At 38.5% G+C, this 26140-nt stretch overlaps 3 protein-coding genes across 4 annotated transcripts; 1 reads left to right on the top strand and 2 right to left on the bottom strand.

Annotated features, from left to right (window-relative positions):
• Positions 1 to 575: 575 nt before the first annotated feature.
• On the bottom strand, positions 576 to 12035 carry LOC110049152 (uncharacterized). 2 transcript variants are annotated; one of them, XM_089271695.1, is made up of 11 exons: positions 9320 to 12035; positions 8395 to 8638; positions 7650 to 7747; positions 5250 to 5393; positions 5048 to 5105; positions 4325 to 4425; positions 3595 to 4213; positions 3282 to 3495; positions 2616 to 2800; positions 1709 to 1796; positions 576 to 1172 (listed from the first exon to the last, which is right to left on the bottom strand). In XM_089271695.1, exons 1-11 carry the CDS (start codon positions 11978 to 11980, stop codon positions 1073 to 1075), a joined length of 4512 nt encoding a protein of 1503 aa, XP_089127821.1. In that variant the 5' UTR covers positions 11981 to 12035; the 3' UTR covers positions 576 to 1072. The 2 variants fall into 2 exon arrangements, with proteins under 2 accessions (XP_089127821.1, XP_089127820.1); XM_089271694.1 differs by having other exon boundaries at positions 3282 to 4213.
• A 5-nt stretch (positions 12036 to 12040) lies between these two features.
• Positions 12041 to 18602, top strand: LOC110049131 (uncharacterized). The gene is made up of 5 exons (XM_020754907.2): positions 12041 to 12265; positions 13800 to 13856; positions 14738 to 14971; positions 16560 to 16661; positions 17214 to 18602. Exons 1-5 carry the CDS (start codon positions 12098 to 12100, stop codon positions 17460 to 17462), a joined length of 810 nt encoding a protein of 269 aa, XP_020610566.1. The 5' UTR covers positions 12041 to 12097; the 3' UTR covers positions 17463 to 18602.
• On the bottom strand, positions 17964 to 25257 carry LOC110049130 (uncharacterized). The gene is made up of 3 exons (XM_020754905.2): positions 25151 to 25257; positions 20950 to 20966; positions 17964 to 20770 (listed from the first exon to the last, which is right to left on the bottom strand). Exons 1-3 carry the CDS (start codon positions 25218 to 25220, stop codon positions 19505 to 19507), a joined length of 1353 nt encoding a protein of 450 aa, XP_020610564.1. The 5' UTR covers positions 25221 to 25257; the 3' UTR covers positions 17964 to 19504.
• Positions 25258 to 26140: the final 883 nt, after the last annotated feature.

Below are 26140 nucleotides of genomic sequence, written 5' to 3' on the forward strand. Positions count from 1 at the left end.
CTTAAGTAGCATTTCTGGATGGGTGGAGGGATCCGTGGGGGAGGTATGTATATCTTCTGGTGTACTACAGCCAACAACGTGCGGAAAATATTTTCTGCTTGATCTTTTTAACATGTAAGATTAGTGACTTAAAATATCAAATAAGTAAAACAAATGATTACAAGCCAGGTATAGAACATTCATATTCATTTTAGTTTGTGTGAAAAAAAAAAAAATAGTAAAAAGAAGCCCAACCCAGGTAACGAAAAATACTCTCCATCTTAAAATTGAAAATAACGTCAATAGCTGAGGTAAAACTGTGGTTATGAAAACCAAAAATGCTTCTTATATTAAACTTTTTTAAAATGTGTCAATTCAATTGAAAAATAAATAATTTATAATTCATTATTACTGAAAGTTGTTATTCATATCGAATTTCAAGGTAAATTTACTTGAAACATACATGAATGTGTGTAATACCTCAGGCAATCCTTTCAGCTCACTATATGTACACCAGTATGATTTCTTTTTGGTGGATGCATAAACGTATTTCGGGTTTTTTGAACTACAACAACAAATATTTTAGTACATCAACATTTTGGAGAATCACTTTATTGCAGTGTAAACATGCAATGTTATAACTAATATCTTGCCCTGATGAAATCAAACATTTTACACTGGCTATGTTGGTTGGGTTTTCCATTCTATCTTAAAACAAAACCCCTCTAGATAATTAACTATGTCAAAGAGCACCAAAAGTGGTTGCAATTGTTGAGTAAGTGAATTTTCCTGGGAGATCCAACATTTTTGGCTGAAGAAGTTGATCAACATTAAGAAATAATTTCAACCAACCAACAAAACATGTGCTTGTTTGCCTCTACAACACATAAAATCCCAGTGAAACAACAGCTGACACCATTTTAAATATACCTATATTAATTTTTAGTATAAAGAATAGTATGAAATAAACTTGAATATACTTGAATTGGCTCATCCCCATAAACAACAATAATCAAAAATATAAATAAAACCCTAATATTAATAATGATCAATCCTTGGTACTTCATCTCAAAAATTATTGTTCCATTAGAAGTTACTTTTGTGTTGTAATGTGCTTGTAGAACTGCAAGGTATCTTGGATTTCTGGAACAAACTCTGACAACAGCAACTCCAGCAATGTGTACAACAAGATCCTATTGGAAAATAGTACTGCATTAAATATCCAGGAGTGCAAAGGTTTGGTGTGATTACAGTAGTTAATATCACAGATCACCAACATCCTTCATTTGTTTCAGTGTTGACCATGCTTTTTGCTATGAATTCATTTTTTTTTCTCCTTTTTTTTTGTTACATGTATGTTTTTTCTATAAAAATGGTCTAAACTCAGTTTCTTAATTAATAATTACCGGTATAATACATGTACATAGCTGAGAGGAACAATCCCTCGTGATGACTCCATCTACATGTATGTAGAATTAAATCAGGTTCTAAATAGACCAATTTCGATATATTAAAATTCAGCCTAAAACAATAGACCCCAGTACGAGGCTCTCGGGAATAACTACAGAGTTTGTGGGGTTTATTCCCCAGAGCCTCGTTCTGAGGTCTATTGTGTTAGGCTGAATTTTAATATATCAAATTGGTCCATTAACAACCAAAGGCGTACTCAACTGTCACTGTAATACTAATATCAGGGCATTTATGCTACCAGATATTGAAACAAACATACTTGTTGATTTGTGGGTACTGCATGGAGTCAATAACATTTACAGCAGTCTGATGATAAACTCGAGAACCAAATAACAGCATAATAAAACCTAGAAAGTATTCAACGTTCAGTCATTTTATTTACAAAATTCATAGATATGATTCAAACAGATTCAAATCAGTCTGCAGCGCAGGCATTATTTTAAAATGGAATGCTTGATACAGAAGGTTTTCAATGCACCCATCTTGGATTGTAATTGGATGCTTGACCAGTAGAGCTTTGGGGCAGAGGGCGGGGAAAGGGGGGCAGGCAAATCCAAGATGGTGGCTTAATACAAAAATTTGCACTCGTTTGCCCAAAATACGCCTCCACTGCAGGCTAGATTTGAGTGGTTCATTTTTCTCAAAAAAATCCATGATTATATGTAAACAAACAAATAGCTCGCTGAAAGTGAACTCACTAAATCCTACAGAAAATTGTTGTATGCCACTTTTGAACTTGGCAAAACATCTGTAAGGCAAAGTGGCCAAGGCACTCTGCTTAAAAAAAATGATCAAAATGTTTACAGGTCTACACAAAATGGCTTTTCAAACTGTCAATGAAATAATGCAGTCATTATACCAAAAACTCTGCTGTGAAGCAAATCTGTCTGTGTTGATCCTGATTAAGGATGGTTCTTACTTGACAACAGGAATCAAAACAGACTGCAAATTTTCTTCTCAAAAGTCCATGTTTACATGTTCTCTCACTTTCTTTCTTTGCAATTTCCAAGGATAATTGTCATCTAAGTCCTTTTGGTTAAGGACAACCAACTACTTTCTGAGAGGTTGTCTGAAGAACAAGTGAATCATTCAAATTTTCTCTTACTCTGTGCACAGAGGAACATGAACATTCTGAAATATTTTAAAAAGGTGAAAACTAAGTGTACCTGGGAATGCATCCATGAGGGCCTGAGCAGCTTTCTTCCGTGTTCGTTCTTTCTCTATCTCAGTTTTAGGCTTTTCTGAGTCTTCTCGTAGCTTTCCACCTGGCCATATTGCCTCATTCAGCTTATCAAGGTACAGCGCCCACCTGTCGTCACTTGTGATGTCATCTATTTCACTCTGAACATGCCTTCCAATTGAACACAAGCAAAAATATTGAAAGCTGATTGGGTTATTTTACTCTTCAGTCCTAACTAAACGCGAACTTGACAATAACTTGTGGCCTGCATGTCTGTCTGAGGAAGAATACAATGCTGCAAACACACACGTATATATTGTTGTTGGCAAAGGTTAGACCACCTTTTCATAAAAATTTGCCTAGGTACAGTCTGCAGGGCTGTAATTAAGGGCTGTAACCCGCAACACCTGTTACGGCTGAGCATGTTTGATTTTCCCTTGATGCTAGGGGCAAAATTGGCTGTTGTGCATAGCATTCACACACAAAGTAACACGTTTGCTACGGGTGTGGAGAACATGGTGACTCAAAACTTAATGACAACCCTAGTCTGTGTGCTACTGTCACAGTCATATCTTATTCAATTAGTGCATTAAAATAAACTGCTCTTAATAACCAATAGTTAGTGAATTTACAAGCCATATAGATCCCATACCATTCAAATAGTCCTCCTAATGTTGCAGTGAATGCTTGTTGCACTCTGTCCACTGTCAGCCATGATCCACATTCCTTGAGGAGCTCACACAGCAAAGTAAGAATAGCATCTGAAAGAGGGCACTGGAGATCGCATCCAAGAGAGGTCCTATCCAAAAGGGACTCATCATGAGGGTCACTTGGGTGGTCCACTTCAGACACTGGGCAGGGATCCTCTGGGTGAAGAGGAAATTGCTTTGAGGAAGAAGCTTTCTCTGTACCTGAGACAAGAGGTACAATGTTTCGCTTCTCTTGTAGAACATTTTTGAGCATACCTTGTTTCTTCTCTTTCATGGTGGATGGTGCATCAAGGCCCTCTGCTGATTCACTCTTGCCTCCTATTCGTTTGGCAGCCTCCAAGATCTTCAGTGGCTTGAACTGGAACTTGCTGCTGGATGCTGCTGTGGTGATCCCCTCCACAGACTTACTTCTGGGTTCCGGCTGACTCAGAGAGAGTCCAAGAGGCCTGTGTACCACTGCAGGGGTGCTTGATGGCAAATCAGCTTTATGCTTCTTTAATAAAGCCCCTGACCGTCCTCTCTGGTGGAATCCCAGATGTAATGCAGATGCAGATTGGTTGTCTGAGGACAATGCAACAGGGTCATCAGGATTATCACTTCCATCACCAGCTGTCCGAGGACCTAATGATTGGCGCACTTGGGGATTAGTATCGCAGCCAACAGCTTCATCCTCCGAATCAGAAAGTGTCACTCTATGTTTCCACTTCTTTTCCCAGAGTTGCAGCCCATCTTGTTCAATGCCATTCTCTTGTTTTTCTTCAGAGAGGGAGTGGATTGGAGATGGTGGTGTGGGCGGGCTGCACTCCTCTTGGTTGGCAAGAAATGCAGAGTAGTAGAATAACGTCAAGCAGTTCTCTTGGTTGAAATCAGTGTCCTGTAACAGATAATTAAATTCAAATTCTAATACTTCAATACCCTCTCAAAGAATATTAATTTTGTATTAATCCTGGAGCCTTGCTCTTTTTCTCTCTAGTTATATACTCACTCTGTCAGGGACATCTTCATAATTTGCTAATTTCCAAGGAAGAACTGCATTTTCACTTGCTGCAGTAGAGTAGTCCTCGGGTGTGGTCTGTTCTTCCTCAGCTGAACAAAAAGTGGAAACAAAATCAAACCGCACCCAGCACAGGTTATCAACAAATGTAATTGCAATGGAATTTAAATGGCAATTATAGTACATGTAATTTATTAATAAAAATACTCTTAATTTGTTACAATTTACTCTTAAAATACAGTGGAACCCCACTAGCTTGAGCTGCCTAGGGAAATTTTTTTTGACTTAGCCATGTTAATTTTGAATTCCAATTATCATGTTATCAGTTGATGATGTGTTGTGCTTTTGCCACCCATACATGTTTAAGAGTTGTTTTCAGTCTTCCACATACTTGATCATATTTCCAGTCGTTCACTTTGACCTCAAATAAAAAGTTTAGATTTTGACAGGTGTACATGTAATCAGCTATTTCAGTGTTTTCTGATCAAAGTTGACAAACGTTTTGAACGTAAAGTTTGAGTTATCGTAATTATCACCCAAGAAAATCAATATTATTTTGTTGGTCAGGAGTTAATTAAGTGATGGTAAGTGACTGAAGAGATGGCATTAAACCCAGGGTAAATGGGCCCAGGGTCAAGTCAACATGGAGTTTGAGTTTCATTATAGCAGGGAAGTACTCTACTGATAAAAAAGACTCTTTTACACAAACTTTACCTGAATCAAAAGCTGTCTTGATGGTGTCAATCACTTTGGTCATCTGTCGGCTTAGCATCTAATATGAAAAAAAAAAGTTCACAGCATTAATTACATGAAAATGTTAAAGTTCCACCACTTCAATTTTTTATGGGAAATTATTCCCCACCCCCCCCCCCCTCCCCCCAGAACATGATGACAGCAGTACTATTAATCACAATACCTTGTCTACTCGTGGTACATGAACTGACTGGCTTACAATCTGTGCTACACTGGGTTTGATAAAAGATACTTGTTCTCCTCCAGTCACACCAAGAAACTGTTTAAGGTCTTCACTATCTCGCAGTGGTGGTTTGCATATTAGGCTCTAGAGAAAGTAAAAAATCCTATTGTAAATGACAAAGAGAATCACCTTAAACATACATGTATACAAATTGAAATAATAATAATTGAAGGGGTGAGTGCAAAACCATGCTAAGTGACAATTTGGGTGAAAAAACAATTTCGCGAAAGGGCTTGAATTTTTGCATGTGGTCATCGATGTAATAGAAAAACGCAGCCCTGTATTTTTGTCGCTGGTTTTTGCTTCATTTTCGAGTTATAACATAGGCAAAAATACTTGGCTTTTCCTAGCCATGTCTTTAGGAGTTTATTTGTTGAACAGCAAACAGGCAGACTGTTTATAGTGTATGAAGTCAAAATCAAATTGCACAGCATATATAGAGCGGAAATCTGGGAACAGATTGTTTACGTCGGGTATTGTGACGTGAGCACAACACGTGAATCGATCGAGAGTCAAACGAAATTCATCGAACAAAAAAGAGATGTGCCGCATTAGAGCTCTGTCAACTAATATCTTAAGCATTGTTTTAAAGTACCTTGTATGCCTGCCTGGTGGTTGAGAGGCATCATAAAGTCTCGATAAACCCGTAAGTCATCAGCACGTTTTAAAGAATCAAAATGTGTTCTGAAACTTCAAAGGCAGCTGATATACCGTAATCGTGTTATCAGCGTTCGAAGTCAGATCGAGCCAGGCAGCAAAGTCCAAGAGCAGTTCTTGCCCAAGAAAAATACCCTCTGGTGAGTCGTGGCCCATTTGCCAAGCGTTGCTAGCATCAAAGTTTGGAAAGCGAGAACTGGTTTTAGACTTATAAAATTTGTCTTGTATTGACCGCCATGTTTTCCCGCGCACAAGGTGTAAAGACCCTTCCCGGCATGCATTGCGATCACGTTCTGCGGACGTTTCTCGAACTGGTAACTAGATTGTTTAAACATAAGAATGGCCAACAAGTAGCGATCGATTGTAACATAGATCTGTGATCCAGGTTGCGTTGATTTTATTTCAGATCAGCATGATTTGTAGTGTTTTGAACTTCTGGGATCAGCGGACATGCAGATGTATGGAGACCCGTACGTTGCGGAGAAGGGTTAATCTGTTAATCTGTCAGCCCTATTTATAGCGCGTTTTCACGTGAAATCAACATCATTGAGCTTATAAGTTGCGTGAAATTACCATTTTGCTGTTTTCTAAGTGAAACTAGCATCCTTGCCGTCAAGCGTTAACGTGAAATCAACATTTTAACCTATTTAGACCTGAAATTAACATCATTGAGCTTATGCGCTGCGTGAAATTGACATTTTGCTGGTTTCTAAGTGAAACCAACATGCTTGCCGTCACGCGTTAACGTCAAATCAACATTTTAACCTATTTAGACCTGAAATCAACATCATTGAGCTTATGCGCTACGTGAAATTGACATTTTGTTGGTTTCCAAGTGAAATCAACCTCCTTGCCGTCACGCGTTAACGTCAAATCAACATTTTAACCTATTTAGACCTGAAATCAACATCATTGAGCTTATGCGTTGTGTGAAATTGACATTTTGCTTGTTTCTAAGAGAAATCAACCTCCTTGCTGTCACGCGTTAACGTGAAATCAACATTTAAACCTTTTTTGACATAAAATCAACATTTTTGAGCTTATACGTTGTGTGAAATTGACATTTTGCTGCTTTCTAAGTGAAATCAAAGTCCTTGCGGACGTGGCGGGCCGATCCTTTGTTATGATAAACCTAGGCGAGACTTCGACTTATAACAAAGGCTTGGCTTGGCTATTATAACAAAGGATCGGCTCTGTTTATCATAACAAAGGCCCGGCTTCGTTTATTTGAAGACCTCGGCGGGAAAAGGGCACTAGGTATTTTAATCAAAAGTGAACTTTGTCGAAAACACTCCAAATTTCGCATGCAGTTTTGTTTAGGTATGTTTAACAATGTCCTGTAGTTTTTCCCCTAAGCTTCACTTCGTTTTCGAGATATTGCATATGCAGAAAAACCACTCGGTTTTCCTAGCAGCGTCTTTATAAACGAAGCAAAAACCAGCGACAAAAATATAGGACCACGTTTTTCTAATACATTGAAGACCACATGCAAAAATTCAAGCCCTTTCACGAAAATTTTTTTTTTCACCCAAATCGTCACTTAGCATGGTTTTGCACTCACCCCTTCAATTATAAAAAAGAGAAAAAAAGAAACCAGTGTCACATTTTGAACAGCTTGTGACAAATTATCTTATAACAAATGTTAAAACATGTGGGGACAATTTGCAAAAAAAAATTTCTCACCCCTAAGTAATACTGCAAAAGTTCCCTCCTTCCTTCCACTACGTGAGGATCAAGTCTTCCAAATGGCAGATTGTACTTCCTGTTTGGCTTTAGAATATCTGAAATATGTAAATAAAAGGATCACTTCACAGGCATACATGAAGTGTCAAATTACAAGTCATATATATTATACATACAAGCCGCATATTATATATACATGTAGCACAGACTGAAGTGACTTTATTTAATTAACATTCTGACTGTGACGACTGTGATGGTGTTGAGATATCTAATTCTAATTAAAATAGATTTTACGATTTTAATTCTTCGTTTCCTCCTTAGTTTTAGTTTTGATTGAGAAGATATATCAAACACTCAAGACAGTGTTTAACCACATTTCCAAACACCTTGAAGTTCGCACTTATGTCCAGGACTGAACGCAGGTATTGTTTAATTAGTACTTCATATTTAGCAGGGTTATATGACATTTTCATATTACTTCATATTTGACAAAATTGTGTGTGTTTTCGTGACTTTTTATCAATGAGGACACTTTGTGATGCATATCATAAGGAATTTGAATCTCATTAGTGTTCAATCCTGGACATATCTGGAAGTTCGTCAAAAATACTCTGCTGCAAATCATATTTTCAACTTTCTTCTTGGTGTTTGGAAATGTTGTCAAACACGGTCTTTCATGATATATTAATTCACATCACCCTTGCCGTGAGTCAGTAACTTCAAACAGACTGAGCTTCATTCATACCTTTCATGTGGATGCCAAGTTTTCCAGCTGTGAGACGGTTATGCAGCTCCATGAATTCTCGATATCTTCTGTTTATCATGCGTTTCAGTGGAACCCTGCTCTTGATTGCCTCCAAGGAAAGTTCTTCATCTTCTGGTTCATTCTCTCTTGCATACAGTTTCCTTTTCATCTTTTCTTTTTTGGCTTCATCTTTTGCTTGCCTTATTGCTGCATTGTAAACCTCATACCATATCCTAATGTCATACTGTTTAAATAAAAGACAGTTATTGTAAATTCTAACGGTGAGTCTGGCCACTGTTTCTCTAAGGAAATATTCTATCCCAGGGTCCATACTCTTTTAAGCTTTCAAAATTCCATGACTTTCCATGACCTTTTCAGTAACCTTTCGAAGTTTTCCATGACCAAAGTTACATGTAAGCAGCTGTTCTCACAGTAGTATTAAAACAATCATTTATTTAACATATTTTCCAGCACTATAATGGATAAAATGCATGCTTGTGTCTACTTGTACTGAAATTAAAGTCTGTTTCTGACTTGTCTGTTATTTTTTCAATTTTTTGTCTTTTTGCCATTTTATTCTAACTAAGAATTCAAAGCATATTGCTTTTCAGTGACTTTCCATGACCTTTCCCAAAATTCCATGACTTTCCAGACCTGGAAATTGAAATAATCAATTCCATGACATTCCAGGTTTTCCATGACCTGTATGAACCCTGTATGCCAACCCCCTCTAGCATGGGCTATTTGTCTCCTCCCTCCCTCCTTTCTCTAGCATTTATTTCATGCTACAGGTATGTGTTACCCAGTTGTCAGCTTTCATACTCTCATATGAAAAAAGACACTGAGAAAAAACAAGTCTTTATGAATGAAAATTAAGGCATAGGATGTACAATGTTCTGCAATACACCACTTTGTTCCTACATACCTCTATTTTATAAAGTGTGTATTTATTTCTTCCTGGTCCCCAGGTTGTCTCCAGTGCTACGACAGTGCTAGGAATGGAAATAAGCTGACTTGGGTGCATTCTTTTAACACTCCTTAGGTTTCTACCATCCACTGTTTCTTCTGCGTTGCCGACTTCCATAATCTCTTCTGCCAGTTCCTCTTGAGGTGTCCCATAACAGGTCTCTCCATCACTGTCAATGGATTCTTCAATCATAGCATCACTTCTTGACAATTTTCTTCCTCCAAATGTTGCTGTTCTGACTCTTCCAGCATCTAAGGACTTTTTTATCGCTATGAGTTTCTGTTGAGTCCTTGAAGAATGATCCAGCGATTCACCTTCAGAAGTTGTACTTGCTTCTGTTGATTTTGCACTACCATTGCTACTACTGCTAAGACTGTCAAATTTAAATGGCGGTTTGAAATTTGATACAAATTTCTTGCCAGCAGTAAGAACTGCATCACTAAAAGACTCTGCATTCTGTGCTCCAAATCCCAGGCGTAAACGTTTCCGGCGGCTAACTGCATCGTCATCAGGGGGACCTTTGTCTGCAGCTTCCCAAGATGATTCTCTGATGTCATCTAATCCTGGAGAGTCCTTCTTACTTAGTAATGCTATTTTTTCAGCTCTAAATTTGTCTTTGTTGAATGGTGAAGAGGTCTCTTTAGAACCAGTTAAATCAACTGTAGGTAAATTATTAGATGTTTGTTTGTCATGGGAATCCTCAAAGGAAGCTTGCTTAGTTATTCTATGCCTGGCACCAGTCCAAGGAGAATCAAACCTGTATGAGTCAAAATCTTCACAATGTTCTACTGCTTCCTCACCTCTCTCAATATAAGAATCTAAAAGATCCTCTTCACTGGAAATTGACTTAAAACTGTCTGTGCCACTACCGAAGCTTGTGTTATACAGAGGAGAGCCATAAAACCCTCTCGGGTTGGCTGGAGTGGAAAACTTTTGAATATCTTGCTCATCAAAATCTACAAATGAGAGCTTGGTAGGAACACTCACAGACCTTGAGAGTTCACTATGGCAAGGATAGAACGAAGATTTATTTTCAAACATTTCATCACATCCTGGAAGTGACAGACTTCTGTTTCTAAGTCTTCGGCATGGTTCCTCCATGTCAGACCCCTCATCACTGCTCCCTCTCTCTGCAACCATTGACATGGGTCGGTAGGTGTCACCACTCTCTTCAAACTTGTGACAGCAAGTCAGTTCTTTCAAGCTGTGACCAAATTCTCCAAGTTTTGTTCCCACATCAACATTACCTTCATACTTTGGGAGACTTGACTTCATATCTTCAAAACTTGGCGTATTGAAAGATTCATCTTGTGACGATGGGCAGACGCTCCATGAAGAGGACAAACTACAGGATGTCAGGTTGTCCACAGATGATGGAGGGACAACCTCTGTAGACCAGTTCCTTCCATTTGGAGTATGCTCCTCCAGGCTGCTTTCTCCACTCTCATCAACTGAAATAACCAGAAATGATTCTGTGTTATCATGTTGACTCTCTCCAACAGGCGGCTGTCTCTGTGAACTAACTGACCAGCGGAAATCAGAATTTTCTTCACAATGTCCTGGTGACATTATTTCAATTCTTTCCCCCACATCCTCCATGGATTCTTTCCTTGGCATTTTCATCATTTCTTCTTTTTGTGGTTTTGTTTGAGCAGCCGCAGTTACTCTTGTTGCATTCTCCACCAAGGACAGAGGATGTATCTCTTCTGACAAATCAGGTTCAACAGCATCATCCAAACTATCACTTTCCTTCACAACCAGAGTATCACCATCCGTTGACTTGCTCACTTTCCCATTCTCATCATCAGAGAGAATGTCAATCACTGCCTCGCCTATCCAATCAGGATCAGTTAAAAGTCCAACCAAAGGTTCCACAACTCGAACGGTTAAAATCTCTCTCAAAATAAATCTCCCAGCATCACAGCTGTACTTGTCCTTGGGAATCATCGTAACGAGCAGTGAATCAATAACATTCCTTAAGTAGCTGAGTTCTGCCGCCGGTTTTGAAAGCGATGGCGGTTTGGAAGCCAGTTGTGATACGTAGGTTTGACAGAGCAGTTGGGAAGAACTAATGCTCAATCTGAGTTTAGGGTTTTTCGCTTTCACGATCGCCATTGCTTCGTTAAACCTCTCCAAATGTCCGTGAAAAACCACGATGACTTGTTCGATCAAGTAATGCGAATCAATCTGCGAAGCCCGCCTGTATCCCTCCAAACACAACATCTCTAGTGATTCTCGTGCTTCAGAGATGAATCGCTTTTCCTCTCCGACATTGTGGTACCATGTAAGGATAAAGTCGCGGATGATGTTCTCGATCAACCTTTTGAAACATTTCCCTAAGGGTTTCGGAATCTCATTAAGGCTGCGAAAACCACCATCAGTGTAGAAAGATGAGTAAGAGATCCTGTTTTCCAAGCGATGGGGTGCTCCAAAACCAAAGAACTCGACAATTTTGAACAGCTCTTCAAATAAACCATCCAGTCCCCATTTATTTGTGAGAAAAATGTGCGTCAAGCCAAAGCTTGCGCTGGCAAGGATTACATAGAGAAACAGTGACCTGAATGAAAATCCTGCAAAAAAAACGGAGATAAACACGACAAAAACGACGAACCAACCCATGTTCTTCTAAGCTACGCCATGTTGTGTTATCGCTCGCCACCGCTTGGGCACCGTGCCTTCATTAACATTGTAGCCAGGCCGTAGTTTCTGTTGACAAGACGAATACAGTTTTGAACAATGGCGGAGAATTTTTATTCTGTCAAAACAGCCCTTCATGTTGGAATAGTGCAAATACTGGGCGGCCTAATAAGCATTGGGATTGGAGCCTTTAATACAAGAAAGGAGGATCATCAGGCGTTTTTTAAGTTTAAAGCAGAAGGACTTCCAGTTTGGTCTGGGATACTGGTGTGTATGAAAAACTGAATTTAATATGCCGAACACGTAACGCCTAACACGTTCGTCGAGAGCTTGGAATTTTCATATTTATTTTGAGAACAAACGAAATTTAATTTGAAACGACGTGGTCTGGCTCAGTTCTTTGTGATCACCTTAGGAACCCATCGAAAATGGAAGTAAAAAAGTCGCCAACATTAACATTTAATTTAGCTTTGCATGGTTGGCGACGACGTAAAATATTAAGACCACAGTGCTTTTCAAACATTTCATTTACATATGTCCATAGTTTGATTTACCAGAGGTAGGTTAGATAACAGCTGCAGAAGTCATGAATATTACAAATAAAAATTATTAAGGTTAATTTGTGATCACGATCGAGGAAGGGCGTAAATCGATCAATATTTCGAAAAATCTTGACGAAAACTCAAGCGTAAACAGTCATAAACTTTCCATGAATCTTGTAGAGGTCAATGTATCTAAGAGTTAATTCTTTTGTGAATCGTCAATTTATATATTTAGCCATGCACCAGGATTTGACATTTAGTACTTGTCATAGTCGGTCAAACAACTTACACTACTCCCTTAACAATGAGTTCGTGTTTGATTTGAAATTACAATTCTTGAAAAATAACTTAAATCTTGAACCAGAAAATTGTATTTTGAAAGATATTTCGTACTTCAGCTGTTACAAGACCTGATTATCAGACTTGCAGTAGGTGGCTCCATAGGATAATTATTTATGGTTTGCCGCATGCTTATGCTGGGAGGTGAGGTAACCTAGTGATAAGCGCATTGATCCAACCAATGAGTAAGGAGTGATGCTCTCTTGGTCCCGATAATGCACATTCATCCTTAACGTCACACACAAGCGCTAGCTGGCAACTTGAACATATCAAATGTAATTTTACGTAATGGTGAAAAACCATTGTACTGTTGTACAGCGATGTTTAGTATTTTGAACCTAAACCGTACAAACAACATTTGTCGAATTTTTCAGTGTTTGTGCAGTTTACTTTCATAATAGTACAATCTTTTTTAGTTTTCTTTGGTGTAGTCTTCCAAACTTTTCATTTAGTACAGTGAATTGGACTGGATATTAGAGCCTTAAACACCAAAACCAGCAGACATACAGTATATCAACCTTATTAATCAAATTTGTGTCTTTTTCCACTGTGTAAATACTGGATTTTCCGGAAAAAGGAATTGCTGAATAAATTAATATACTGAATTATAACCACTCTGACAAATTTTATGAAATTCCATTTAAGGAAACACAAGAAAATCCACTGTCAGGTTATCTTGCGGTCATGCTGACATCATAATTTTAAAACCCTGATTTTTTCTTTGAGTATGTGCCGACTGTGTGGTCTTGAAACTACAGGGAGCCACCTAACATCCTTAGATATTGTGTCTCTGTTGTTCAATTTAGTTAAATGTGTCTGTAACAGTAAAAAAAAAAAAGACAGTGTACAATTTCAGTTTTGGCTGGTCCAATGGGAAAGCTGTACATTTTATATATCTCAGTTATCTTTTGTTGTTTCAGTTTGTAGTGAATGGAGGCTTAGGATGTCTTAGTTATAAGCATCCTAAAAAGATAACGGTGAGTATTCTCTGTCATAAACAAAGTAAATTTTCAGGTTCAGCAGCCCTTAAAAACCAGAACTTAAAAAAATCTTTGTTTTGCTGTTTAAGATTCTTAAAAAATATTTTTCAAACTCACATAAATTTTTTAATTCCATTGACTATCGGCTCTGTTCAGTAATGAATTGTATGTGTCATAATTTGTCAAAAGAGCTGTGCATATGTGATGCATTTTACCAGGAAAGTCAGCTCATATTGTTTTGTTAACATTTTCATGAAATTTGTCATCAATGCTGGGACACATCCACTAAAATAATTTGACTGGGTTTTTTAAACTACCGGTATAATTGTTTTATAGCAAATTAATAAAAACAACTGAGTAAACAGAGTGAAGAACTCTGATTTAAATTTGATCTCTACATTTAATTTATAAATGTTTCATTTTAGTGATGTTATAAAATTGCTTTAAAAACATCTACTAGAAGAAATTTCAGTTTTGCTGTGAGTAGATCACCACATTTCTGGTAACAGCTACACTGACATGACATTTGTACATGTAATTTAGTACATTTTTATGACGCAAAAAAATTTTCTTTTGTATGAAAAAAGTTGGAAGGCACGGTGGGCTCATGGTTAGTGCCCTTGTCTTCAGAACAAGCAGTCCAGACTTGAGCCCTGGCACAGTGCCTCTCTCCACCCTGGTGTATTAATGGGTACCAGCGAACTTAATGCTGGGAGTAACCCTGTGATGGACTGGTATCCCATCTAGGGGGGATTAGAAATACTCCTAGTTGCTTCATGCTACAGAAACTGGGATAAGCACCAGCCTGATGGGCCACTTGGCTTGTATGCAGATTTCATGTCACCTACTGTGAATTAAAAGTATTTTTGTCTCTGCAGATTCATGTTTTCTTAGTGTTCTGTATTTTCACAATCATTGCAAGTATCCTGATGTTTTGGATTATTCTGCCAATGCTTGTGTCTGGCGAGAAAGACGTATCTTGGAACTTATTTTTTGGTTCATTTCTTGGTGTTGTGGCCATAACTTTTGTTGTCAGCATGAAGGGAGCTTTTGTTGCATTCAAGTCCTCATTTTTTCAATACAACTGCTGTAACAAGCCTCCACATTTACAGGTAGAGCACCAGTGTCAGTCTTGCTTTTTTTGTTTATAAGTTTTAAAATCCCTGTAAGGGCTTTTACCCAGGTAGCATCTGGATACTTTAATTTTCCCAATTCCTCCAGGATAGATCTTCACCATAGCTGAGGAGAATCCCATTTTCAGGAATATCTACCTAAGCTGGAAATATTTTAACCAGATTTACTGATTGCCATATTAGAAGTTCATTGATCTGTTGGTACAGCTATTACCAGTGACAGTGGTTTCAATAAGATTTTAAGGGGGTCACTTAGCTGCATTAATGCCTTTTATATTTGTGAAGTTTATATTTAGTTCATTTAGCAGTTTGTTGAAGATTTAATACTGGTGAAATTAAATGGTTGATGCTGGGGGCAGAGCTCTTTCTCTAAAGACAATGCTGATACACCCTGTACAAAAGTCAGCACATTGAACTGCATTGTCTCTGACCAGTTTAGCGTGGGAGTGGTTAAATTTTACCACAAAGTTATAACACCACTATGTTTGAAGTACTTTGTGAATAAAAGACATTTGGTCAATTCTAGCCTTCTACGCAGATCCTCTTTGCACTTGTCATGCAATCTTTCTTTCCCACATTCATGGGGTTAGAAGATTGCATGACAAGCCTGAAGAGCATGTGCGTAGGAGGCTAAGTTGACTCCAGCAAATGAATATAAGTTAGAATAGTACATAACAGTATCCTTAAGTTAGTGAGGTTCTTTGTTATCACTGATGGAAGAAACTAATGATCGCCTGTTGGGCAAGTTTGTGAAGCTGATTAGTCATTTCGAGCCTTTAGCTTTGTCAGGGCAGACACCTTGCTTTGTCTTTGCTCTGATAAAGAGCTAATGCTTGGAACGTCAATTTTCCACTTGTGTAATGTAACTGACTTGATAAACATGTAAATAATATCTGGCACCGGTAAACCTATCAACGGTATCCATAACCTGAATTTCAGCCGATAAAGTCGCAAGGAAAGTTAGCTGAACTCCTAGGGGGGTACCTTCTTAAGGACTATATAGGTAACTGTGCAGCCCAGCAACAGGGTAGGGTTTTTCAGCCGTTTTAGTCATAAATATGGTATCAATTTTGGCCATTTTGGTCTTAAATACGGTATGGTTTTAGCACTCTAGTCTTGAATTGGGTATGTATCTTAGACAAAGCTACTTTTTCATCATTACCAATATGACTGTCAACAAAAGCCCTTCATAACTTATGTTTAGGGCAACTATGCCAGCTGCAACGGTCATAAACAGGGTATTGAATTTTTGGCTTGGTCATAAATAGGATAGCAAAAATCACAGATTTTGGTCATAAATAGGGTGAGGGTTTTGGGAAGTGGGCCACACACCCCCACCCAACTTTTCTGGGAGCTCTCCCTCCCTCCCCCCCCCCCCCCCCCCCCCCCCAGGGCTGAACTAAGGGATACAGTATACACCAAAAGATACACTGGACATAAACACTTTTATGAATAAAACAATAAGAAAACTAAGTTTTCATATAAATGAAGTATTAATGATTAGCCATTTGAATACAAGGTAGTTTACAAGCCATGTAACTCGATCACATTCCTCTGTTTTCTGCAGCATACAAGTGAACCTGTAGAACTTTCATCATCTGCCTGCATGATCACATCAACATCTGTGGCATCAGAAAACACCTTGGAAGAAATTAGAGAACAGAGAAGGGTAAGTAGAAAACTGATGCAGACTGTGTGCAATCTGACAAAATCAATTTGGATTACTAAAATGTATAACTCTTACTGATAACTTAGATTAGCTCTTGCTGTGTCGGCATGGCATTATGACAGTGGATAATGATGATGACGATGTCATTATTGATGATGATGATGTCATTATTGATGATGATGATGATGTCAGTATTGATGATGATGATGATGTCAGTATTGATGATGATAATGATGTCAGTATTGATGATGATGATGATGATGCATTATTGATGATGATGATGTCAGTATTGATGATGATGATGATGTTGATGATGATGATAACTTAGTCGAAGTAAATTATGGAGTTGACTTCAGTCAAAAAATTATTTTCTTCATTCAGGTTGTTATGTGACAATTATATTCAGTTATATTCTGACAAAAGTGGTCAATATTGCTTGTTGTGGTAGTAGTATCCAAAGCACATCACACCATTATGTTCATTACTGGCTTAGTTCTGTTGATATTAGCCTAGGAGAGAACATAAAGCTTTTTTTTTTCTTCTAACTTGCAGATATCAAGATCACAAAGTCAACCTTCATCCACGCCTCGTCACCATTCCCATCACTCCCACAGGCATCACCGACCGCGAGGTCATTCAAGCCGGAGGGGAGTGGAAAGAGAAGCAAGAACTCCACGACATGACGAGCGACCCCCTCCTCCCCCATACCAAACGATTAAGCTCCCCTACCTGCCAGCTTACCAAGAGGTGGAAGTTTCCCTTCCTCCACCGCCGTATACGGAGAAGAAGGAGGACACATGACCGCACCGTGTTTATAAATTAAATTATGTAGTTAGCTGTATGTCTTCCTTGAAGAATTCAAGATCATGAGAATAATCCAGAGGAGGAGTCCAACAAAAAATCTTTTCAGTTCTATTCTGGAAAAGCGGCTAGCAGAAGAACACACTGCAACACAAACGAGTTTCGTAAATCTTCGTAAAGCTATCGGAAGCGTTAATCATCCGAAACTGTACGAGTGTTCACGAACATGTACTGAAAATGAACATGTCAACCCGTCGTCACTTCGCTTTTGCGAAGGACGAACGCTCAAAATGTGGGCTCAACAAACTATGTACTTGCCCTAATAACTTTGCCGTCATAAGGGCTTGTTATGTCGCTTGGCAAACCTTACAAAAATGGAGGGCTCTCTTTATTTCCGACGGATGCAAAGACGGTTGTACAAAGAATTTAAGGGGCTGCCCGCAGACAAAAGACGACCTGAAGCGCGAGGCAATCTTAGATAAGAAGTAAAACGAAATAATATTTTATTTCCCAGTTTTTACTTTCAGTGCACCATCTTTTTATGGCGGCTGAGATCAAGCACATGTTTTTACAACGGGTAATGGCGGGCAATTTTTACTCAAGAAGATTCGATCACACGTTGAAAACAAGTCGTTTTTACAAGTCAGTATTAAACTAAACAAAACCACCACTGAATCCAAACTATAGATATTGAATTACTGTACCTCAACAAAATTATTATTTCTAAGGACTCCAAGTCCTGATCGAGTAGACCGCGTTGAAAGAAGTGGGTCACACAAATCAAAACTATTTTAATGCTATCACCGGTACGTGCCAAGTAATGTCAAAGTTTGTTAGATTGAATGTTGATAACCACGAAATCTCCTATTGATTCTTACTCTCAACCTTTTTGCCTGACGAAGTATTCATACTTTAGAAGAAATTAGTCGTTGATCAGTCTTGAAAATGAAGCACGCAGTGTTTGATCACAAATTAAGAGTATTGTTGTAAATAGGTTGATGGCATTGCCATCACAAATATCTGAACTAGTCCTCAATGTTAGAACTGACTTAAATGTTGGATTACATTCCTGCTTTTAGATTTCTCTGGATTTCGTTAAGAAATTTCCAAAATTGTAAATAAATGATTGTAATATAAAAACTTAGTTTTCTTATTGCTTTATTTACATGTTTATTAACTCAGTTACTGAGACGGATCTAGGGGAGGGGGAGGAGGAGGCATTTTCTGGGGGAGGATACCCCGGGACACCCCCATAGGGGACCACCTTGGGTGGTCCTTATCCCGAAGCCCCTTCTCGAAAATCCTGTATCCGCCTCAGAGGTACACTAGTTTCAACCGCCAGCCCTCCCTCAGAGCAAAGACAAAGCAACGTCTTTGCTTTGACGAAGCTAAAGGCTCAAAACGACAAAGTAGCCTCACAAACTCTTAAACTATTGACTTCAACTCGCTAGATACTAGCTATTTTGCTTGCCGACGCAGTTGAACAACCTCTTAAGAAAAAAACAGCTTTGCTCATTTAAGCGTTTGCTTATCGACGCAATATAATTGCTTCTAAGTAAATTATTTTACTACTTTGCAGAAATTGAAATTACAGTTTCCTTGAAGAACTTCCAGGTTGCTCTCTCTTTTGTGAAATTGCTGGAAAGTTAAACTCAAAAGTTGCGCTATAAGTGAAGGTCAGTTTCATTTTGTCTCTTCAAAAGCTGAGTGAAACGTACTTTAGCTTTTTTTATTATGATATCGTTTTAATTATCCCTCAGTGAAGAAGTCTTCAAATGTTCAATAAGGCGCTCCGCCTTGACGTTTGGTGAACAGAGCTGCCGAGAAGAAGTTAAGTATTTAAAATCATGTTGGACTACACACACTGATTGGCTGTGTGAATGATGGACTGGATCCGGAGTAGCATAGCTTTCAACCTGAGCAAGCTTCATTTCAGTGATTTGGCTAATTAATCTGTAAAACGGAAATAATTGCGATCGATTGATCCAGTACATCTTTATTTGCCAAACTAATCGGAATGTGCGCTCCCGCTTTCAGCAAGATCATGCTAGACTGTCACTTAAACTCGAGCTGGAGCTTAACTCCGTCTCTCGCCACTCCTCGTTTTCTTGCCATATCATCGAAGACAGGCGGTCAATGCGGCTTTTGGCAGAAGCAAATTCAAGCTCGAATCCATGTTTGTCAATGAGGGCGATCGCCTCTTGAACTTTCTCCATTGCCATGGGAACGTTACCTTCGAAAAGGTACAGATCAGATCGTAAAAGAAGAAATGGTATTTCTGATCCTAACGATTCGTTGTCAGCTATTGTCGATTCAACGAGGTCGAGGTGTTTCTGTGCATTCGTAATATCCTCTTTGCAGGGGAAATCTACGGTTGTTTCCCCGCCAAAGGGCGATTCAAAAAGCAAAGCTGCCATTTTGATGTGATGATACTTTTGAAATTCATAGTGATCTGCCATTTGTAAAGATTTATAAGCTTCTTCCTTCGTGGTTCGGACAGTTTCGGGCTTCTTCGCAGCCGGCATAGCCATAATTAAGGCGCCATAACTGTGATGTAGCTCTGCTTTATCATTCGCCGAGTCCTGACCTTCAAGACAAGCGCGCGCTCTTTCCACACATTCCATTGCCTTACCAAATTTCCCTTGACGTTTGTACACCGCCGTCAGAAGATTTAAGGCTCGCCCTACTAGAATGCCTGGGTTTATCAGTTTTTTCCCTTGTTTTACCACAAATTTTAAAATTTTCTTGGCATCTTTAATTTTGTTCTGATAATATAGCACCATTGCTCTCTCAACCTGTAGACTCATTTCCATGTCAGAATCTGCCGCCGACCGTGATTTCACAATAAGTTTTTCAACCAGATGTTCATGTCCATCAAAGTCTCCGGTATTTTGTTTTTCTCTCAGTTTTGCGATAATTTTGAAGTACCAGGAAGTGCTCATGCAGCCACGTTTCTGAATAACTGGCATTGGAGAATAAATCAGCACCTTAACATTGGCGCAGCTATTTGCTTGCATCTCTGGAATCTTCAACGCGACTGCCATACTTTCTTCATCTGACGAGCTGTAACAATCCCTGCTACACAATTTGCAGCTCTGTACTTCCAATGCTTTGGTATCAGAGCCAAACTGAGCCACAGAACATCTTGAAACATCAATACAAATTTCAGTTCCCTGTATTTTGATGTCCACATTAGCGGTTGTTTCATGTTTCATGAGTGCTGTACAATCCTTGCTAATAATTTCAGCGTTATAAGTCTCTTCCGTGTTTTGTCGTGTTTGTTGGCCAATGAGGTCTTTAAAATCATCCTTAAATTCCACAAAAGTAACATCGTCACAGTCAGAATCATTTCTTAAAAATGCCATCGCTGTTTGCTTCGAGCTCACGATCAGGGCTAATCTGAGGCACTTCTGAAATCCTTACAACCGACTACCTTCAACATAAAAGAGACGAAATATTCCTAGATTCGAAAATCAAGCTTGTTTACCTGGTTAGTGTCATTGTCTGAAAATAAGACAGCAAAAACAGGTTAGGTGGTAGTTTTAATATTCCTTGATCAGACGCCGTACTTATCATGAGCCCGCTACCTCAGTTGAATTGAAAGTCAGAGAGAATATGAATGAGTCTAAAAGCGTCTGAAATTAAAGCGACTGAGTCAAGAGCAATTATTTCAATATGGGTTACGAGTCAGCCTTCTATCAGCCTGGCCTGGTTTGTGTACAAGATAATTGGACTTAAGTTCATGCACACTTTTATCTGCACAATAGTTTGATACATTGCTCTTAAGTTTTATACTAGGCTAGAATCACTCTACAGTTGAATCTTTTCAGTTTTCAGTGATCTTGTCCCTCTGGCTGGTAGGATCTTGAAAATACTACCGGCCAGAGGGACAGCTTGTGTATAAGGTAATTGGACCTAAGTGCATGCACATTTTTATTTGTAGAATAGTTTGAAACATTGTTCTTAAGTTTTATACCACACTAGAATGACTCTACAGTTAAATATTTTCAGTTTTCTGTGAACTTGTCCCTCTGGCCGGTAGGATCTTGAAAATACTACCAGCAAGAGGGACAGCTTGTGTGTAAGGTAATTGTACTCAAGTCCATGCACAGTTTTATTTGTACAATAGTTTGATAACTGCTCTTATTGCTTAAGTCATAAAGCAGGCTAGAATATTGAGGATTCCCATTTATATGAAGGTTATCAGACACTTGATTTCAATGCCTTAATAAAACTTATTTTGCATTCACTCCAAGTGAAACAGAGTGCCAGGCAGTACTAGGACACATCTCTGATATGTCCAGTGGGCTCAAGTTGTACACATCAATATTTAATATATTATTTTGTGACTTAAATACTCTGTATAAGGATAGAGGAATCTCTTCAGGAGGATTGTTAAACTTAAAGAGTTGGATACTGTTCCTTAGCATTGTAAGACTATCTGTTTATGGAATAAATGCAAATTAAAGTAACGAAAATGGCCTTCTATTGTCTTTTTTTTTTGTGAATGGTGTTTACCTTTAAACAAAATAGGTTTAAGGAAATCCTTTATTTAATCAAAACGTATTACTTAAAGGACACTGACCTGACATACTCAGAAAGCCACTCTCATTGCAAAATTTCTAGTCTATTTCCCTCATGTTTATTAAGCCTGTATCCCGCAAAGTCACTTCTAAAATGAGGCTTTCTAAATAACAAGTGTAAATAAGTGTAAATAGTTAATAAGTGTAACGCCAGTTACCCTAAAAATTAATCAGAATGAATAGTTTGCTGAGTTTGCATATTTGTGCACCCATGAGTAAAATTGGGGGGGGGGGGGGGCAGGGGGGCGGGAGCCCCAGAAGAATAGGGGGCAGGAGGCAGGAGAGGAAAGGGTGGGAAGTGGGAGTTCTACGAAGGAGGGAATCATTTATTAAGCATTAAAATAATTTCAAAAACAAGAACCCAAATGTTTTTTGACTTACATTTAGCTTATCTTGAGATTTCTGGACTGAAGGAAAAATTAAATCCGCCCTTGGACTGAAAAACTGAGGCCAACTTCTGGTAAAATTGGAAACCCTTTTACAGTGGTTATATCATAGGTCATACAATGTTAACTGTCATTTAAACTGTCAAAAGACGTGAAGAGCTAGAGGAGCAAGGCTGAAAACAAAGGAAAAGAAACGCCAAAGGATTGCGTAGCTAAATGATAAGTATGTGTTTAGAGTGTCCTTATTTACAGGGGACAGGGCAAAACAGAGGAGGGCAGGAGTCAAGATAAAAGTACGGGAAGTAGGAGAACTGGGAGGTTCTGACCCCCTTTCGCCCCCTCCCCACCCCCCTGAAAAAAATTGTTAAACAACAGCTTAATTGAACGCGCTTAAATCTTTTAGTCAGCACACAAAGCAATTATAAATGGAACAAATAGAGCTACAGTTGCATTAGAAAGCTTATAGGGGTCCTTATGGTGTAGGTAACAGAGTTAATGATCTCCCACCCCCAGTAACTAGTCTCAGACAATGTAAATTGCATGTGATGAAATGGCACGAAACAGGCAGAAAATTCAGGTGACAAAGACTCTGGCAGCCATGTTGGATGACAAGAACAATAAACTAAGCTAATTCTTTTGTGAATGGTCATCCAACATGGCAGCGATGGCATCACTTAGATATATGCCAGTTAGTTAGATTTATGGTAATATAAATGTGCCAGGCTCTTTGTCTGCACTTAGTCCACACAAGCTTGGGCTCTTTTGACTGAACATTTGTTTACACATTTTAATTGAATCCCTATACATAGGATACACCTGAGCAAAAGAATGATTATGATTGTGGTGTCTTTGTCTGTATGGTAAGCTGTGCAAATACCATATTCTATCAATTACCATGTCTCTTTAAATAATCAGCTTGGCTTCAATTAATTTAAATCAAAGTGTTCATCTTTACCTGAACTGATCACTTGTGCTAGTGATACATTTTTTAAAAATTCATTGGTATTATCTATGTTTAGTTTCTAGAGCATCTCAGCAGGGGAGAAACTCCTAATTTCAACCAGGTATTTTGAATCAAAAGTAAGTATCAACACTTCTCATCGCAAGACAAAGTAATGGAAAATCAATTTAAACCAAACAACATGGATACCAACTACACATCTCCTATTCATAACACTTTCTTGCAGAAATTCACTATGTTTGTCTTATTTTCCAGGATGACATTCCCTCTCTCCATGAAGTGATGAAAATGCAGATCTCACAGCATTCAAAACAACTCAAAAGTTCTCATCAACATAGTAAAATATTAATTTTGCCCGAAAAGGATTCATCTCCATATTTCCTTAATCAGTTGTACATATATATAACAGTTTCCCTCACTAAATAAACACTATAAATCCATCGTTCAACGTAACATTCCACACTGATACTGTCATGTTCATTGATTGAGAATTATTGCAATGGCAACAAAGCATGAATAGATTTTTACAGACACCATGAACTTCAGTGCAATTACCTTATACACAAGTTGTCCCTCTGGTCAGTAGTATTTTCGAGATCCTACCGGCCAGAGGAACAAGGTCACAGAAAACTGAAAATATTACTGCAGAGTGATTGTAGTGTAGTGTAAGACTAAGCAATCAATCAAACCATTCTACAAATAAAACTGAGCATGGGATTAGGACCAATTACCTTACACCCAAGCTGTCCCTCTGGTCGGTAGTATTTTCAAGATCCTACCGGCTAGAAGGACAAGATCACAGAAAACTGAAAATATTACTCTGGAGTGATTCTAGTGTAGTGTAAGACTAAAGAGCAATGTATCAAGCTATTGTACAAATAAAACTGTGCATGGACTTGAGTCCAGTTACCTTATACACAAGCAGCTGTAACTCTGGCCGGTAGTATTTTCAAGATCCTACTGGCTAGAGAGACAAGATCACAGAAGACTGAAAATATTACTGTACAGAGATAATCTAGTGTAGTGTAAGACTTAAGAGCAATGTATTAAACTATTCTACAAATAAAACTGTGCATCGCCTTGAGTCCAATTACCTTATAGACAAGCTGTCCCTCTAGCCAGTAGTATTTTCAAGATCCTACCAGCCAGAGGGACAAGATCACTGAAAACTGAAAAGATTCAACTGTAGAGTGATTCTAGTCTAGTATAAAACTTAAGAGCAATGTATCAAACTATTGTGCAGATAAAAGTGTGCATGAACTTAAGTCCAATTATCTTGTACACAAGCTGTCCCTCTGGCTGGTAGTATTTTCAAGATCCTACCGGCCAGAGGGACAAGATCACAGAAATCTGAAATGTTACTGTAGAGTGATAATCTAGTGTAGTGTAAAGCTAAAGAGCAATGTATCAAACTATTCTACAAATAAAACTGTGCATGGACTAAAGTCCAATTACCTTATACACAAGCTGTCCCTGTGGACGGTAGTATTTCCAAGATCCTACCGGCCAGAGGGACAAGGCAAAGGGGATCCACCGAATCAGTAAAAAAAATCGTCCTGAAGGAACGACGAATTTAAAAACGTTTGTGCCTATTCTAAGTCAAAGACGTCTACAGTGTAACGTGTTAGCCGGCGTACAAATTTACGGTTTACGAACTAGACGGGAAGAGATCTAAAGAAATATACCGCATTTGCCGAACAACTCACTGCTTTACTCTCTACACATTATTCTTAACTTGTCAGGTGAATAAAAACGTACTTGTCTTGTTGATCAACATAGTTTTACCACTGGCAATTCGCATATTTTTGTGATTGGTATAGTCCGCCATATTGGAATAGCCGACAATTGGGAAAATTAACGCCCGGGCGGAGTGTCGGGGTATTCAGCGGGCATGCTTTTAGATAAAAACTATGTTGTGTAAGCGTCACGGAATATTTAAGTACCGTTCACACATATCTTTAAAGTTTTAAGGTCATTCCACTGAAATAAAACCTGCACTGAGATTTTTGTGAAACTTTGCCTATTGATTGTTTATATTATGGGAACTTAAATTTTGAAATAAAAATGAGGGGTCCCCATGTTCGTTTAGGAGCAACAGCACCTTGTTTATACCGATATAAATCCTTATAATAGCATCATGATTGTAGTGAAGATTGCTTCCTAAACTCACGTTTCCGACGATTGCTTTTTGTTCTACTCTGAGAATTGGTCCATATTTATTTTACACAGAGAAATTTATTACTCAATTCAAAACAACAGAAAAAAATGATAGGTCACCATACTCGTTTGCGAGAAAATGACGATTTACCTCTATGGCGAGGTCCAGCTGTAAAAAAAGCCGCCATTTTTTAATGCGCGCGCTAATCACGCGTGAAATTATGTGCAATAGGGATGCGCAATGCAATACTGGGGAATGACCTTAAATTACTTTATTCAGGTGTCATCAATTGTCATCAAATAACGCTTAAAACTTTCAAAAGTGTGCATTCGCTCAATGTTGCACACCTGGTATCATATTTACCTCTGTTTGCGAATTTATAATACTCAATTCTTTTTCCCCTCTTCTGTACATAAGTTACAATTACGCCGTTGCGCGCGTATCGTCCGGCAAAAATTCATTACAATCGAATGGTAGCATTCCGAGTTCTGCATTGATATAAAGCGGACAAACGTGGTCTTTTTCCGAGGCATACTGAAGTACGTTGTTCCATCACTGTGGCAGCTGACTAAGGTTTAATTAATTTAACG

Source organism: Orbicella faveolata, unplaced genomic scaffold (assembly GCF_042242905.1).
Source record: "Orbicella faveolata isolate gen_17 unplaced genomic scaffold, um_ofav_v1 contig_34, whole genome shotgun sequence".
In the NCBI taxonomy this organism is placed as follows: Eukaryota; Metazoa; Cnidaria; class Anthozoa; order Scleractinia; family Merulinidae; genus Orbicella; species Orbicella faveolata.

What these genes read in the sequence shown, in the direction of transcription:
- LOC110049152 (XM_089271694.1), bottom strand. Translation starts at nt 11,980, where the DNA reads ATGGGTTGGTTCGTCGTTTTTGTCGTGTTTATCTCCGTTTTTTTTGCA. An exon ending in ACTTGGCATCCACATGAAAG is followed by an intron (nt 7,748 to 8,394) that starts GTATGAATGAAG and finishes TACATATTTCAG; the next exon opens with ATATTCTAAAGCCAAACAGG. An exon ending in TTAGGAGGACTATTTGAATG is followed by an intron (nt 2,801 to 3,281) that starts GTATGGGATCTA and finishes TTCAATTGGAAG; the next exon opens with GCATGTTCAGAGTGAAATAG.
- LOC110049131 (XM_020754907.2), top strand. Translation starts at nt 12,098, where the DNA reads ATGGCGGAGAATTTTTATTCTGTCAAAACAGCCCTTCATGTTGGAATA. An exon ending in ACAAGCCTCCACATTTACAG is followed by an intron (nt 14,972 to 16,559) that starts GTAGAGCACCAG and finishes TGTTTTCTGCAG; the next exon opens with CATACAAGTGAACCTGTAGA. An exon ending in AAATTAGAGAACAGAGAAGG is followed by an intron (nt 16,662 to 17,213) that starts GTAAGTAGAAAA and finishes TCTAACTTGCAG; the next exon opens with ATATCAAGATCACAAAGTCA.
- LOC110049130 (XM_020754905.2), bottom strand. Translation starts at nt 25,220, where the DNA reads ATGGCGGACTATACCAATCACAAAAATATGCGAATTGCCAGTGGTAAA.